We start from the raw sequence: 17,323 nt of genomic DNA on the forward strand, positions 1-17,323 counted from the left end.
GGACACTGAGACACGTCTGTGCATCAATGCAATAGAAAACAAATATACAATGGAAAGGGTCGACAAAGTCAAATCTTCTTTAAAGAGTAATAAAATGTATTACCCCCTAAGACTAATCAGGATAAAAAGAGGGAAAGCACAAATGGTGATGTCAAAAATGAAAATGGGACATAATGGGAGAAACAGAGGTCATTAAAGAAATAAAAAGAGGAAATTATGAACAATTTTGTCAATACTTGCAAAATTTAGATGAAATAAACACATTCCCAGAGAAACACAACTTGCCTAAGCTGACATAAGAAGAAATGGAAAATTTGAATTGTCCCTATTACACTAAAGAGGTTGAATCCATAGTTCAGACCTTCCCAAGAAGGTTCTTGGAGAAAACTCCAAGAATAGATGTCATTACCAGAAAATTCTATCACCATTTAAGAGAGAAATAATGTCAATCTTATACAAATTTTTGCAGAGAACAGAAAAAGACTAAACACTGCCCAAGTTATTTTATGAGGTCAGAATAATCGTGATAGAAAACTCCAAAGTGAACACCCGGAAAAAGGAAAATTATAGGCCAACTACTAATGAACACAGAAAACTCAAACAAAATGCCAGCAACATATTAAAAAAGGATATTATGCCATAATAAGATTTTGTCCAGTAGTGCAAGGTTGGTATAGCATTTTAAAATCAAGGTATTTCAGTACAGTAACAGAGCAAAGGAGGAAATCATTTAATCATTTTAGTAGAAGCAGAAAAGGCTTCTGTTAAAATTCAATATTCATAGTTTTAATTATTATTGCAAACTAGCAATAAAAGGAAACTTTCTTAAGCTGATAAAAGTTAGTATAAAAAACTTATAGGAAACATTATTTTTAATGGTGAAATGTGGAAATCTCTTCTTTTGAGATCAGAAACAAGATTAAGATGTCCATTAGCAGTTTTTCTACATAACATTGAACTAGCGGTTTTAGCCAGTGCAACAAGGCAAGAAAAACAAGTAAAATGTATTAAGATTGAAAAGGAAGAAACAAAACTCATTATTTATAGATGATGTTATTGAGTATGTAGAAAATCCAAAATACTCCCTCTATATATATTGTTGGAATTAACAGGGTTGCTGGATATAAGACCAGTATACAAAATTATTGAAAAATAAGAAAAAAATCATAAAAAGAAGGCTATATATCAGCAATAGTCAGAAATTTTAAAAAATTTTTTGAAGGATACTATTTACAACATCAAATGTAAGCTATCTACACAGAAAACTATATGACATTTTTGGAGAAATTAATGGAACTTTAAATAAATGGGGGAATACCCATGTTCATGTAGTAGAAGCCTGGATATTATGTCATCTCTCTCAAAGTTGATCTGTAGATCCAGTGCCATACTAATGAAATTCACAAGAGGTGGAACTTGACAAACTTATTCTAGAATATATGCAGAAAAACAAAGAGTCAAGGACAGCTAAGCACCCTTGTAGGAAAAGAACAATGTGGATGGTTTTACTGTACTCAATAATAAAATATATCATAAAACTAAAGTGATTTTGACTGGATGGTATTGGGACAAGGATAGAGGGGAAGATCCATAGGACAGAAGAGTCCCAAAACAGACCAGGCATATATAGGAGCTTGGGCTCTGACAAAGGGAGAAATAATTGCCTTTTATGGGACAATGATAACTCCATATGTCCAGATGGAAAAGGATGGGACTTGACCTCTCCTTTGCACCACACATAAAAGTCAGTTCCAGCTGGATTATGGATCTAAGTGTAAAATGTAAAATAATAAAGCTTCAGGAAGCTATCAGGAAGGTAGGGATCCTGAGGTAGGAAGATACTTTCTAAGCCAGATATAAAAAACATTGGCTAGGAAGGAAAAGATGGGTGAGTTGGGCTATTAAAACAAACCCTTCTGTTCATCAAAGGATACCATTTGGAGAGTGGCAATGCAAGCTACAGAGACAGAGAAGGTATTTTCAGCACAAAAATCCTGAAAAGAGCTCATTTCTACAGTGTATAAAAGAACCACCAAGCAATAAGAAAAAGGCTGTTCTAGAGAGTAATGGGCAAGATGTGAAACGTCCTGCACCAGAGAGCACATCTAAATGACCAGCAAGTGTTTGCAAAGCTGCCCAGGCTCCCAGGGGTCACAGATTTGCAAACTGAAATCAAGAGCTACTGCTCCGTGGCCACAGAATGCCTCACATTCAAGGCTGGCTACATCAAGCGCTGGTGAGGGTATGGAGCAGTGAGAACTCTCATCCACGCGGGGGATGGGGGGAGTGCAAGTTAGTAAAACCACTTCAAAAAGCTTATATTTCTACCCAGATGGGATATGGGATATACATATACAAATGGGATATACATGCATCCAATGACCCAGCTGTTTCACTCCTAGACAGGCACCCAGCAGAAATGCTTGCCCAGTCGCTGGAGACACACACACATGCTCATGGCTGCTTGGAGGAGCTGGGGCACAGCCCCGAGCTGGAAACAGCCCAAGTGTCTGTCACCAGGAGACAGGTACTCATGGACCAGATGCTCTACAGTGACGATGAACATCAATAACTAAAGCCACACATCACTGTGGATGAGGCTCACAAGCAGCATATTTGGTAAAACACACAAATGAGGACACATCGTGGGATCCCTTTTTTTTTTTTTTTTTTGCGGTACGCGGGCCTTCCACTGTTGTGGCCTCTCCCGTTGCGGAGCACAGGCTCCAGACGCGCAGGCTCAGCGGCCATGGCTCACGGGCCCAGCCGCTCCGCTGCATGTGGGATCTTCCCGGACCAGGGCACAAACCCGTGTCCCCTGTGTCGGCAGGCAGACTCTCAACCACTGCGCCACCAGGGAAGCCCAGGGTCCCGTTTTCAATAGTGAAAGATGCACGTGAAACTCAACTTGTGTTTAGCAATGCAGGCATAGGTGATAAAACTTTAAAGCAAAGGGAGGAAATGATGTGACCACAAAGTGAGGGAAGGAGGGGGTGTCGTGGGAGGGACTGCAGGCGGTGTGGGGGCTGTCAGGCTGCTGTTCTTGACAAGGTGGTGCTGGTGGTATGTGTTTGTTTTCAGATGATACCCTCCACCGTAGGCGTGGGCCCTTTTCTCTATGTGTCACACTTCACAGGAAACGTGATTCTGAAAAAATAAAAACGTTTCAAGCACGTCAGCTCTCCATTTACCCACTGCGCCATTTTTAGAAAACATTTCCTTGAGGGAACATTTCAACCAAAATGAAAAAGACATTGATAGGAGAAGACGACATTGAATTCAAGAAAAGTGGGTATCCTGACACGTGGAATGAAAAGAAATGTGCACAAGGACACGGCACGCCGACAGAGGTGCGATGGGGAGCAGGGCGATCGCGTGCGTGTGTGCTGTGTGTGCATGCACATGTCTGTGTGTATATTCACACGTGTGCTGTGTGTGTGCACACGTGCCTGTGTGTGTATATTTACATGTGGCCGTGTGCATAGTCACATGTGCAGTGTGAGCACGTGTGCTGTCACATCTTGTTCCGTTTACCTGGGTTTGGAGGGGCCGGGGCTGTGAGTCTGGGAGGGTCTGCAGAGGTGGGTCAGGGCCAGACTCTGGCCTCGCCTCTGGACCTGAGAAGACAGAGGGTAGCCATTTGTGGGACAGCGTCTGGCTTGTGACCACCGTGTGTAGAGATGACGGACGTCAGAGAGGACTTGGGCAGCCGGAGGGAGGAGGGCCCCTCTCAGTGGATGAGGGGTGAGGGGTGAGGTGAGAGGCTCACCACCTCTGAGGAGCCCTGGAGGGGTGGCCCCAGAGTGGGGGGGTCTCCTTTGAAGTGAGGGGAAGGAACAGGATGGAGGCCAAATTGAGGAGGACGGTCCATTTCCCTGGGAGGCTCTCCTGGTCGGAGGTGTCCCCAGAGCCTGGAGCGGGTCCCTGGTGGAGCTTGGTGACTCTGGGTGGGTAAGGGGACAGCACGTGGTCTGCTCCATCAGAGTGGACACCTGCGGGTGTAGGGAGGCTTGTTCCCGGGGCTCAGAGAAATCCGTGGCAATGAGGAAACTGGGACCATTCTCTGCCCCCCCCACCCATCGCTCTTCCCCTTCTCTCCCCAAGTCTCCACGCCCCTGGGTATCTGGCCTTCCCTGATATGGAACTTGGGGATCTGGCTTGCAGTGACGCGGCAGGCACAGGCCCCCGAATGTTAGACCTAAGAGGACCTCAGTTTCATGAGCCCCACCTGAGTGGAGTGTTTTCCCTGAGCACCTGCTCTGCTGCAGGCACCGGGCTGGCTCTGGGGACGTGGCTGGGACTTCAGAGAAATTCACAAACTCCTGGAGCCGGCCTTCTGGGAAAGGAAGCGGTCAGTATACAACTGAACAGTGGGACAGACTGGATGCGGGAAGCAGGGACTTCCCTGGGGGACTGGTGCAGCCAGGCTTCCTGGAGAGAGAGGATAGATGGGCTTTAGAGAGGGTTCAGGTTCCTGCTGTCACGAATCACCATAAATGCAGTGACTTAAAACAATGCAACTTACTGTCGAAGTTCTCAGGGTCAGTGTCACTGCTGAATTCCAGGTGTGGGCAGGGCTGGTTCCTCTGGGGGCTCCAGGGGAGAATCCATTTCCCCATCTTTTCCAGCTTCCAGAGGCTCCCACAGCCTTCAGCCCCTTCATGTCACCCCAACCTCTCATCCATTGTCTGACCCTCTGGCCTCGCTCTATAAGGACGCTGTGGTCATGTGCCCCCCCGCCGGAGAATCCAGGGTGACCTCCCATCTCAGGATCCTGCACCTGATCACAGCTGCAAGGTCCCTCTGGCCATGTGAGGTGACATGACAGGTTCTGGGGGGTATGACGCGGACACCTGTGGGACCATTTTTCAGCCTACCCTGGAGGGGATGGTCAGTATAAAGAAGCAGGCACAGGGCAGCCTGGGAGAGCGTCCAGGGAGAGGGAGCAGCTCGCACAAAGACGGACGGGGGCAAGTGAGCGGAGGGAGATGAGAGCAGAGTCAGATCCCGAAAGACCTGATAAACATGCAGCAAGGGCGGGGCAGCCATGGGGGCTGCGGGGAGGCAGGGAGGCGGGGAGGCGAGTGTCCACGCCTGTGGTGGAGGGCAGGGGGTGACTGGAGGCGGGACCCGCCCTATGGAGACACAGAGCTGGGCAGTGTTGGCAGGTGGGCTCCAGCCTGGTCTCCCCCAGGCACGGCTCAAGGCTGGGGTATCAGTGCCCAGTCCTCTGCTGTTTCCGTCGCACCTGACCCATTCCAGAATTTCCATCTTTGGTCACTGTGTTCTGGATCCAGTAATCCCTGAGGGGCCGCAGGGGAACTCTGGGAAGAAGATGCCACGACCTGCAGGTCTGCTGCTCACAGTGATCCTACCCTGGAACACTGGCTCTGGGAGCTCCTGGCCCAGTCCCACGTGCTCGGGCAGATGGATGTTTGTCCTGCTGCAGCTGTGGCCACAGCTGTCTGCTCCGGCCCAGCCCTGTCCCCTGCAGGCCAGCCCCCAGCTCATGTGTGACCCCAGGCCCTTCGCCTCTCTGGGCCTCAGTTTCAGCCTCTGTGCAATGGGTTGTTTGGTAAGCTGTGATGCCCCTTCCAGTCCCATCCTTCTAGAACTCCAGGTGTTTAGGAAGGGACCCCGAGGCTGGAAGTGGGGGTCCCCCTCCCCACGGGGCTCTGACCTTCTCAGCACCTTGTTTACAGCTCCTGGGACGCAGAGTATGGGGTGGGCTGTGAGCTCAGCCACCAGGGGTTGCATCAGGAGCCTGGGGGTTGCACACGGCTTGGGCGGCAGCTGGCGGGCTCTGAGAAAGCTGTTCTTCTCCAGGAGCAGCTGGAGGAGCCGCAGAGAGGCCAGCTCTGCCCAGCGGGGGGCGGTCAGGGCTGAGTGGCTGGCGGAGGACAGAGGCCTTGACTGCCACAGAGTCCATCACCGCAGGGCCAGCGGGGGCGGGCGAGCAGGCAGCCTCCAGCATCAGGCGAGGGGTCCCTCCTCCCAGGAGGTGGCATCCATAGGCCTCCCTGGATGCAGAAGTGTGGAGTCAAGGGCCCCGACAGAGGTCAGCCAGGGAGGGGCTGAGCTGAGACCACGGCCCAGCTGACTCCTGCGCTGCGAGCCCCACCTCCTGCCTCCCATTTCACACGTGGACAACCGGAGGTCACGGAGGGTAGGGGAGCCATGTCACCCAGGGAGCTGGTGGCAGGGAGCAAGCGGACGTGAAGTGACATTTTGGGTACTTTGGGGCCAGACTGTGAGTCAGGGACCTGCTGTGTGACATTTGTTTTTTTTGTTTTTTTTCTTACTTTTTTTTTTATTTAACAAATTTAATCAGTTATACATATACATATGTTCCCATATCCCTTCCCTCTTGCATCTCCCTCCCACCTTCCCTATCCCACCCCTCCAGGTGGTCACAAAGAACCAAGCTGATCTCCCTGTGCTATGCGGCTGCTTCCCACTAGCTATCTACCTTACGTTTGGTAGTGTATATATGTCCATGCCGCTCTTTCACTTTGTCACAGCTTACCCTTCCCCCTCCCCATATCTTCAAGTCCATTCTCTAGTAGGTCTGTGTCTTTATTCCTGTCTTACGCCTATGTTCTTCATGACATTTTTTTTCTTAAATTCCATATATATGTGTCAGCATACAGTATTTGTCTTTCTCTTTCTGACTTACTTCACTCTGTATGACAGACTCTAGGTCCATCCACCTCATTACAAATAGCTCAATTTTGTTTCTTTTTCTGGCTGAGTAATATTCCATTGTATATATGTGCCACATCTTCTTTATCCATTCATCCGATGATGGACACTTAGGTTGTTTCCATCTCCGGGCTATTGTAAATAGGGCTGCTATGAACATTTTGGTACATGACTCTTTTTGAATTATGGTTTTCTCAGGGTATATGCCCAGTAGTGGGATTGCTCGGTCATATGGTAGTTCTATTTGTAGTTTTTTAAGGAACCTCCATACGGTTCTCCATAGTGGCTGTACCAATTCACATTCCACCAGCAGTGCAAGAGTGTTCCCTTTTTTCCACACCCTCTCCAGCATTTACTGTTTCTACATTTGTTTTTGGCGGTGCCATGCCGCTTGCAGGATCTTAGTTCCCGGGTCAGGGATGGAACCAGGCCACCTAAGTGAAAGCGCAGAGTCCTAACCGCTGGACTGCCAGGGAAGTGCCCTATGTGACATTTAATCCAGCACTTACTGCAGCAAAGCCGCTTTAGGGACAGATGGGTCTCACCCCACCCTCTCTGAGCAGCGGGGCTGCGTCCCACGTCTGCCCCCTTCCTCCCTCTCCTCCAAACCCGAGGGTATCTGGGTGGCGGTGGAGAAGGGGGGTTGCTGATGAATTGGTCACCATTGCTGCCCGCAGAGGCCACGCTCAGGGAGCCCGGTCCACCCCAGCTCCACACCTCAGGGGAAGACGGCTCCATGAAATGCCCAGAGGGAGCCGGCGGCGACCTGTCTGGGGCACTGCAAGCGCGTGATCCCACTGGATCTACTGGGCAAGTGCTGGGCACGCCCGACGTCTGTCTCTCAAAGTCTCAGGCAGGAGGGGCTGTTGGTTTCCCCCACGTTGTCCCACCTCTGAGGTCACCTGCAGCTGTGGGGGGGGCAGTTCTGGGTTCGCTGTCAGCATTACCTCCAGGGCCTGCGTCCCTCTGCCTCTGGCCTGGGGGCTCCCTTTGGGCATAGCGGACACTAGCTCCACCCCCTGGAATGAAGGAGGGTGGGGTCTGCGGGCAACCACCCCGCTTTCCATTTTGCACAGCTCTTCGGAGGGTCTCAGCCGGGTCCGCCCCGTTGCCTGAGCCCACAAGCTCAACACCGCAGGCCTCAGTTGGTTTCTCTCCCTTCCCCACCCCTGCTGCTGTGCTAAGGACTGGTTTGTGTCCCCCTGATTCATATGCTGAAGCCCTATCCGCAGCGTGACGGTAGGTAGAGTTGGGGCCTTGGGGCTGAGCAGGGCTCGGTGAGGGTGGGGACTCCATGGTGGGATTGCCAGCCCTATGGGCAGCCCCCCGCACCACGTGTGCACACAGAAGGCAGCAGCCTCTGCAGCTGGGAAGCCGCTCCCGCCAGGAACCGAATGGATCCCCTTGATCTTGGACCCTAGATCCCTCTCAGATGCCTGGCCCTGGTCAAGTCTGAGGCTCTACTCTCAGCGCCCTGATTCCAGCTCACCCTCTGCCCAAGTCCAGGCCCACGCGCCAGTGGCCATGCCCTGGACTGCCGCTTCCACGGCCCCGGCCTCCTTACTCTCAGGGGGGGACCAAGTGGCCGCTGGGCATGTGCTCGGGACGGCTGAAGATGGAGAGCAAGGACCACGCTGTGCGGGCCGTTGCAAGTGTGCAAAGCAGGGGGCCTGCCCGGTGGGAGCGAGAGCAGAGACCTCAGAGGGTGGACAGGCTTCGGATGTTCGGGCTGTTCTCGACCGAGGGGTGGGATGGCATGGGGCCTGCTCTGTGGGGACGCTGTGGCCCACTCTGGATGGGAGGGGAGGGATGGGGGCTGGCTGGGAGGCGTGCAGCCCCGCGGCGTGGGCTGAACCAGGCTCTGGGGCCGTGCTCTGGCGTTTTCGGAGGATGCTGGCACCGGGGTGGGCTGTAACTGTGGAGTCCAGCTCGGGGTGGACAGGAGGGGGTGGGCGGACCGGCGGGCAGTGGGGACCACGGCACGATAGGGGTTGGGAGGTGCCTTGCAGGGCTGCCTCTGTGCCTGGCCCCCTCCTTCCCCAGCAGGGCCTGGGTACGGCCCAGGGGTGGGGACTGAGAAGGGTGCTCAGCTCACATGATCATCTGAGCCCTGGGATTGCAAAACTGGGATGGTGAACCAGATCCCAGAGCCGTCATTAAAAAGCCGCCTGTGACAGTTTCTGGTTCTTTTCTGAGTGTGGGTGCTGAGTGCTTTTTGGTCCGATTTCCCTTCCTCCATCCAGCCAGCTGGCCACACTCAGCATCTCCAGCGCCCGGCGTGCCTGTCTCCACGCATCTCCTGTGAGCCCTCCTAGGTACTGAGCATGATTCTGGCTGCCGCCATGGCCGTCTGACACCATCTCCTGAAATTCGCCCCGTGGCGGGTCATTTAAGTCTGGACCTACTGAACCCCAGGCTCTCGGAGCTCGGAAAAGCTTGCAGTCTGCAGTCTGAGGTCATTCCCCCGCCCCACCCCCGAGGCAGAAGGTGGCCGCGGCCACACAGAGGCCGGCTGGCGGCAGACCCTGCCGCTCTGTGAGGTTTGGAACCAAGGGGCCTTGATCCTTCCGGGCCGGTGGTCCAGCACACAGGGCTGGACCCCTCCCTCTCAGCCCTGATGGGTGCCCCTCACCCTCACAACCCCACTTGTGACCCTCGGAGCTGGCCCTGGGCAAGTTCACACCTCCCGCCATCCCTGGGCAGCCCCTGCAGTGTCCCGGGGCAGCGAGCTTTGTCCCTCCTGTTCTGCCTGATTCCCTGCTGCTGGGTGGTCTGCAGTGAGCATGACACAGCACAGATGCAGGGAAGCCTTTATCACACGGCCTAGCCGGGCACACACTGCACACTCAGTGGACTCGCCGCTGCCAGCCAGGTGCCTCTCCAAGGGCTCTGCCCAACTGCCAGGAGGTTGGTGGTCTCAGGACCCTCCTGCCTGGGGGGAGAGGCCACGGCATGGGGAAGGGAGGGGTCTTGCCAGGGACTGGGGGGCTGGGAGTAAGTGGGGAGCCAGGGCTGAGTGGTGGGGCGGCTGGGGCGTGGCGATGCCTGGTTGCTCCAGGAGGTTGGCTCCGGGTCTCCGTGCCCACTGATGTGTCAGCTCTGGGTCAGGAGAAGCTGCACAGCGGCGAGTGGGCTGCCCCAGACGCCCCTGCTGGCACAGGACCGTGTGCTTGTAAACTTTAATTCCCATACAGTAGAGAAACATACAGTACAAGCAACATGGGGGACCGGGCTGCACAGTGAAGCTCACGGGGCCACCTGGAAACAGGCTCCCCACGGAGAGGGGAGCACCTTGCCTGCTCCTGGGCGATGCCGTTGAGTCCCGCTCCACACAGAACAGCCAGGGGAGGTGCAGCCGGCTCAGTCCTCCCCTCCCCTCCCCCTGCAGGTCCCAGCTTCCTCTGCCCTCTGCCCTCCACCCCAGGGGCCTCTCTCAGAGGACGGGCGGCCTTCCAGGGGGTCAGACACGCTCTGCTCCCTGCCAGCTTCTCTTGCGCCTGGGAAGGCGGACCTCATTGCCAAGCCCTAGGGATTGGCTGGACAGCCAGGGGACATCCCGCGGTGCCAGCTCCGGGCCAGACCCGTCACACCTGACTCCTCAAGGGGAGCAGATTGGCCGGGCAGACAGCCCTGGTCATTCAACATGGTGGGCGCTGTGCTATTGGGTGTGGGAGGCCAGGGAGGCGCACCTGGGAGAGGAGGAGGCTGGGGGGCTGAGACCTGAACAGGTGAGAGTCAGTGAGGGGAGGGGAGGGGCAGCGGGCATTCCAGAGAGAGGTATCCTATCAACAGGTGCAAAGGCAGGAAGGCGGGAGAGAGGATGGGACTTCCTCCGGGAAAATAGAAGAGTTTTCTAGATCTGGGAACTTGGAAGGGCCCTCAGGAGCATTTGGTGGGCGGGGGGACATTGGACTGCCCCCAGGGGCACCGTGATGCTGGAGCCAATACTCCCAGAAGGCTGAGATGCGGACCCCTGGCCAAGCCCAGCCCGTGGCTCTGGCCCCGCACGGCGGGGAGGAGGCCTCTGGCTCTGCTGAGGACCGACCTCGGTCCTTTGTCCTGACCCCATGGGAGGCAGCGGCTCTGGGCGGAGCCCGTCTGCTGGCCCCTGTCCTGGCTGCAGGCTCCGGTCGGCGATGGAGGGAGGGGGTCCCACCCTCACAGGACCACCTCGGGCACAATGCTGAAGAGCAGGTCATCATTCCCCCGCCGCACCTGCAGCAGCAGGGGGGACTCGGTCAGGACGGCTTCCTGCAGCTCGCTCGAGTCGGCCAGAGGGCGCCCGTTGACCTTGACGATGATGTCGCCATCTTGGATGCCCCCTCTGCCAACAGGAGAGACACATGGTCACAGCACCGCCCCGAGAGGCCCAGGCCCGGGTCTGGGCACAGTGGGCTTTAACAGCAGCACATTAAGAAAATTCATTTCGACAGAGAAGAACAGGGCCCTGACCGCAAGGCTCTCACACCAGACGGAAAGCACTGTTCTACGACGGACTAGCGCTTTGTCGGCCTACTTCTATACATCAGAAGGGCTGGGGTCATGCTCTGGCTGCCGCCTCCCTAGCTGGGCTGCCTTGGGCCAGGTGCTCTGCCCCTTCGAGCCTCAGTTTCCACATCTACAGCCCTATGTGGGAACATGCTTTGCAAATTACGAGGTCCAGAGACAGAGCGAGCTGGGCTGGCCCCCCCTTTCTGCACCTGACTCACTGTGACCTTCCCCTCCACCCAGAGGGCGGGCAGGGTGGCACCGTGGTTAGATGCATGGGTGATAGCGCCCAGATCCACACGTGTGGGCTGTGTGACCTCGGAGGAGTGACTTTGCCAAGCCTTAGTCTTCCCACCTGAGCAATGGGGCGAGAGCAGCAGCCTGCGTGTCCCAGGCTGCAGTGAGGATTAACTGAGATGATGCATGTGGAACACACAGCTCACATGCAGCCTTGGTCAGCGGCAGCCACCATCACCACCGAGCTCCCCTGTCTGGCTCTTGGGGTGCCCTGCGTGTGGCCGCTGTTGGTGACTGCTGTCTGCTGAATCACTGGGGTGCAGCAACTCGGAATAAAGAGCTTGAGTTGCGGTGGTTATTCTTTGGCTTCATGGATCGGTATTTCAACAACTTTTACTGCAGGTCGGCTGCGGGCTGAGCACGTGTGCTGTGTTCACGGCGGAAGGACACAAGGGGTCCGCGTCTTCCAGCCCAGCACACAAAACAGAAAGGAGAGGTGGGTCCTGTTGGGTTGAAGGGGCCACAGGGGCTGGGGGGCCCACCTGCCCGGCTCCACTCCGCACTCTGCCCTCACCCCTTCCAGCAGCCCAAGACCTCAGTGTGGACCACCTCCAGCTCCCAGGGTTACAGTTAAAAGCAGGATCTGATGCAGCCCGCCCACTGCACAGATGGAGCCCTGAGGCAGAGGAGGGGCGGGCGCTTGCTCAGAGCTGGTCTAGGGCACAGCATCAGCCGTGCAAGTGCGTCAGACCCCACCCACCGCACTGCCTGCCTCAGCTCACAGTGCTGCAACATTTGACCTTTCTCTAGTAGTTGATGGTTTCCAAGAAAACGAGGCTTTATCTCATTTGATCTTGACAATGTCTCATGGGACAGGAAGAGTAGGCTGAATCATGCCCATTTTGTAGATGAGAACACTGGCCCAGAAAGACCCAGGCTGGCCCACTGGGCTGGTGAGAGCCAGGCTGACGCAGAGTTCTCAGCTCAGGGTGACCTCTGCTACTCTGTCTCCCCAGACGCAAGGAAAGGACATTCTGGGCCAAGGAAGGGCACGGCCTTCACCTCTCCAGCCTGCCTCTGGCTCAGAGGACTGGCCAGAATCCCACCTGCCACTCCACATTGCGCCATGCTGCCAGGAATCTAAAGGTCATGCAAATCAGTGAAGTCCAGCCCAGGCCCTGTACCCACCTGCCCAGTCTCCCTGCTTCCTCTGGTGGAGCCTACCTCTGAGAAGGTGAATTTGGGACAACCTCTTGCACGTAAATTCCACTGCTGACCGCCGGGAAGTCTGGGTTGCTGGCCTTTAGTTCCTCCACCAAACTGAAAAGGCAGTTCCACCGTTAAGGCACTTCTTCTGAGCCTCTAAACTGACTCTTCCTTCTCTCCACCACCCAGGCCAGACCAGGCGTCTCCTTTGGGCTCCCACATTGCCCTGTCCTGCCACTGACCACTCTGGGTTGTCATTGATTCTTGTCTGTGTCCACTGCTCAACATGGGCTCCTCAAGAGAAACCTTGGTGAAGGTGGATGGTTAGAAGTGTAAAGAGGGGAGGGTGATGGACAGATAGATGGGAGGATGGGAGGAGGAAGGATGAGGAAGGAAGGAAAGGTAGAGGAGGATGAACAGACAATGGGTGAATGATGCTGTGGAGAGACAGAAGACTGGATGGATGGTGTGATGGATGAATGGATGGATGATAGGGAGAGAGAAAGAACACCTTCAGAAGATAAATTGGCATATTGGTCTTAATTCCAAATTGCTTTCAGACTTATTCCCTAGGTGAACAGTTGCTGAAACAGGAAGGTCATTTTAGGGACTGAGTGGGTGGGAGGGTCAGTCAGGTGAGCTTATCTCTTCCCAGAGCTCCCCAGTGCAGGACCTCTTCCTTCTTCAAACCTTGGACTTGACGTTGCATTTTCTTCCCTTCAACTTCCTTTCCTTCCTCCCTCTCCCTCCTCTTCCCCACCCCCTTCTCTATTTCACTCACTTAGTATTTCCAGGCACCCACTCTGCTGTAGACCGAGTTCTGGGAGGGGTGGGGAGCAGACAGATGAGCAGGACCCAGTCCCTGCCCCCAAGGAGCTCATGGTCAAGGTGGAGGATGGGCAATTCTGACACCATGGGACCAATGCAATGCTGGCGAGGGAAGCACAGCTTTGCAAGTGAAGAGGAGGCACCTCCCCCCATTCGAGTAGCCTGGGGAGGTAGAATAGTGTCCCTTGCACCCCCAAAATTGATGTCCACCTAGGGCCTCAGAACGTGACCTTGTTTGGAAATAGGGTCTTTGCAGACGTGGTTGGTTAAGAATCTCTAGATGAGATCAGCCTGACTTAGGGTGGGCCCTTAATCCAATGGCTGGTGTTTTAATAAGAGAAATAAGAGGGAGATTGGACACAGACACACAGGAAGAAGATGCCATGCGATGAGAAAAGCAGAGCTTGCAGTGATGCAACTACAATCCAAGAAACACCTGGAACCACCAGAAGCTGGGAGGTACAAGGAAGGATCCTCCCCTGGAGCATCCAGGGGGAAATGCAGCCCTGCTGACACCTTGATTTTGGACTGTGGGCTTCCAGAACTGTGAGAGAATGAATTTCTATTGTCTTAAGCCACCAAGTTTGTGGTAATTTGTTAAGACGCCACAGGAAACTAATCTGGGAGGCTTCCTGGAGGAGGGGCACCTGAATGGAGTCCTACGGAAGCCAAAGGAACCTATCAGGCAAAGGGGGAAAGGCATTCCAGGCAGAGGGAACGGCCTGAGCAAAGGCTCGGAAGCCTGAGTGTGTCTGGTCTGCTGGAGCACCTGCAGGTGGCCGGGCATGTCGGGGCCAGGGTCTGGGAGGAAGCTCGAGGTGAGGGATGAGAATGGAGGGGTGGCAGGGGGCAGCGTCCTTCAGCACTCACCTTGGTGTGATGGTCCGCATCCGTATGCCAATGAAGCGCTTCTTCCAGTCTAGAAACCGAGCATGTCGGGACTTGGTTAGAGCCACCATGAAAGCCTCTGTCCCCGCCAAGGAGCCAGGCAGGGGTAGAATTCCCCCACCCCCTACAGCAGTAGTAGAAGGGCAGCAGGAGCCACCTTGCTTGGACCAGCCCAGCCCCCTTGTGATCAGGCGCCTAGAGTTACCTCTCTCCACTTGGCTGCTCTTGAGGAGCTGGGAGACGTCCTGGCTCTAATCTTGTGGCTTCGTGCCCATCCTCACCCTCTCAGGCACCATCCAACCACCTCAGCTCTGACATCTGCTCTCCTGCTAAGCCCCACATCCAAACCCCAGCAGACAGTGGGGATCTTCTCTCCAGCCTCCATCCCACAGGTTCCCCAAACTCACCTTACTCTGGTCTGAACTAGTCACCTTCCCCAGCCTTCTCACCTTCCCCAGCCTTCTCCATAAATAATATATTAATTGATAATACCCAGTGAGCTCTAACCATGTGGCAGGCCCTCTGGTTGGAGCACTATACACATAATAGGCTAAGATGGTACCTCTATGCCCCCAGCTGCTCCAGCCTGTGACTTAGACCCAGAAATAGAATTTACATATTTTAAACCATAAATAAGTTTCAGTACATTTTTAAAATGTCATATCATAAAAATATGCTCTCTGGCCACAATGGAATTAAACTAGAAATCACTAATAGAAAGGTATCTACAAGATTCCCAATAACTTAGAAACCAAATATATATTTCTAAATAACCCATCTTTTTTTTTTTTTTTCGGTATGCGGGCCTCTCACTGTTGTGGCCTCTCCCGTTGCGGAGCACAGGCTCCGGACGCACAGGCTCAGTGGCCATGGCTCACGGGCTTAGCCGTTCCGCAGCATGTGGGATCTTCCCGGACCGGGGCACGAACCTGTGTCCCCTGCATCGGCAGGTGGACTCTCAACCACTGCACCACCAGGGATGCCCTAAATAACCCATCTTTAAAGATAAATCAAAAAGGAAATTAGAAAGTATTTTAAACTGAATAAAAATAAAAATACAATGTACCAAACTTTTTGGGATGTAGGTAAAGTGGTACTTAGAGGGAAATTAATAGTACTAAAGTACGAATATTAGAAAAAAAGAAAGATATCAAATCAATAACTTCAGCTTTCTCCTTAAAAACTAGAAAAAGAAGATCAAATGAAATCTAATACAGGCAGAAGAAAAGAAATTATATAAAGAGTAGAAATCAAAGAAATAGAAAACAGAAATAGTGGAGAAAATAAATGAAAACCAAAAGTTGATTCCTTGAGATCAATAAAATTGATAAGTTTTTAGCCAGACTGATTAGGAAAACAAGAGAAAAGACACAATGATCAATATCAGGAATGGGAGAGGTGACATCACTACACATTCTACACGTAATAAGAGGATAATAAGAGACTAATATGAACAACTCGATGTCAATAAATTTGACAACTTAGGTAAATTGGACAAATTTCTTGAAATTTCCCAACTACCAAGTTCACTCAAGAAGAAATAGATAACCTCAATAGCCCTATATCTATTAAAGAAATTGAGATTGTAGTTAAAAATCTTTCCGCAAAGAAACTTCAGACCCAGATGGTCTCACAAGAGAATTCTAACTAATGTTTAAGGAAGCTATCATATCAATTCTACACAAGTGGCTCTAGAAAATGGAAAATGGTACTTCTGTGACATTGTGACTTATGATAAGAAATATATATTTTGGTCTTTGCCCAGAGTTCCTAACACATAGCTCCTAAAACTTCTGGAAGTTCCTAAAGTGATTAGGGCTACAGGGGCCATCTTTTCTCTCAGTTCCTGAAATAGTTCCAGAACAATAAAGGTGAATTGGGTTTCTGTTACTCATAACAAGTCCCTTTCAATCACACTTGACTTTATGTTAATGAGGTGACTTTTGGAAAGCTCCTAAGGATGGGGGCTGGTTGCCAGAGGAAACAACCATGCAATTAGAGGATCGGAAATTTCAGCCCCAGCCTTCCCTACCCTGACTCTGGGGAGGGGAGAGGAGCTAGAGGTTGAATCAATTGCCAACGGCCAATGATTTATTCAATCATGCCTATGTCATGGAGCCTCCATAAAACCCCAAAAAGATGGGTTCAAAGAGCTTCTGGGTTGGTGGCTATGTGGAGATGCAGGGAGAAAAGTGCACCCAGAGAGCAAGGACTCCATACCCCTCCCCCATACCTTGCCCTATTCATCTCTTTCATCAGGCTGTTCCTCAGACATATCCTTTCATAATAAATTGGTCATCTAGTGAGTAAACAGTTTTCCTGCTCTAGCAAATGATCCAACCCGAGAAGGGCATCATGGGTAATTCCGATTTATAGTCACAGGTGTGCAATTGGCATCTGAAAGCAGGGTAGGGGGGCAGTCTTGTAGGACTGAGCCCTTAACTTGTGGGGTCTGATGCTATCTTCAGGTAGACGGTGTCAGAATTGAGTTAAATTGTAAGGCACCCAGCTTGGCGTGGGGAAACCCCGCACACTGCTGACCAGATGTGCTAGAAGTGAAATAATATCACAGTAGAAAATTGAGAGCAGAAGAGACTGACAGAGGGAGTTTTTTTCCTAAACAACTTCTCAACTCATTATCCCAGTACTAAAACCAGAAAAGAAAACTACATCAATATCCTTCATGAAGATATATGAGAAAAAAATCTTTAAATGTTTTCAGCATATCAAATCCAACAACATATAAAAAGGATAATACGTCATGACTAAGTGAGGTTTATTCCAGGAATGCAAGGACGGTTTAATATTTAAAAACCAACCAATGAAATTTACCATATTAACAGACTAAAAAGGAAAACTAGCATCTCAAAAGATGCAGAAAAAGCATCTGACAAAATCTCACATCTACTCCTAGTAACAACTACAAATAAAAGGGATCTTTTTCAACCTGATAATGAACATCTATGAAAAGCCT

At 52.4% G+C, this 17,323-nt stretch overlaps 1 protein-coding gene across 1 annotated transcript in view; it reads right to left on the reverse strand.

The window, feature by feature from the left end:
- Positions 1-10,860: 10,860 nt before the first annotated feature.
- Positions 10,861-17,323, reverse strand: part of HTRA3 (HtrA serine peptidase 3) — a gene marked incomplete at its 3' end in the record, with an annotated part of 32,093 nt that continues 25,630 nt past the window's right edge. Inside the window, exons 7-9 of the mRNA XM_079703317.1 lie at positions 14,332-14,380; positions 12,652-12,747; positions 10,861-11,026 (exon numbers count right to left, since the gene is read on the reverse strand). Of these exons, the coding sequence (XP_079559443.1) occupies positions 10,861-11,026; positions 12,652-12,747; positions 14,332-14,380 (311 nt within the window). The remainder of the gene's footprint in view (positions 11,027-12,651; positions 12,748-14,331; positions 14,381-17,323) is intronic.

The sequence above is a fragment of the Hyperoodon ampullatus genome (genome assembly GCF_949752795.1).
Source record: "Hyperoodon ampullatus genome assembly, chromosome: 1".
NCBI classification, from domain to species: Eukaryota; Metazoa; Chordata; class Mammalia; order Artiodactyla; family Ziphiidae; genus Hyperoodon; species Hyperoodon ampullatus.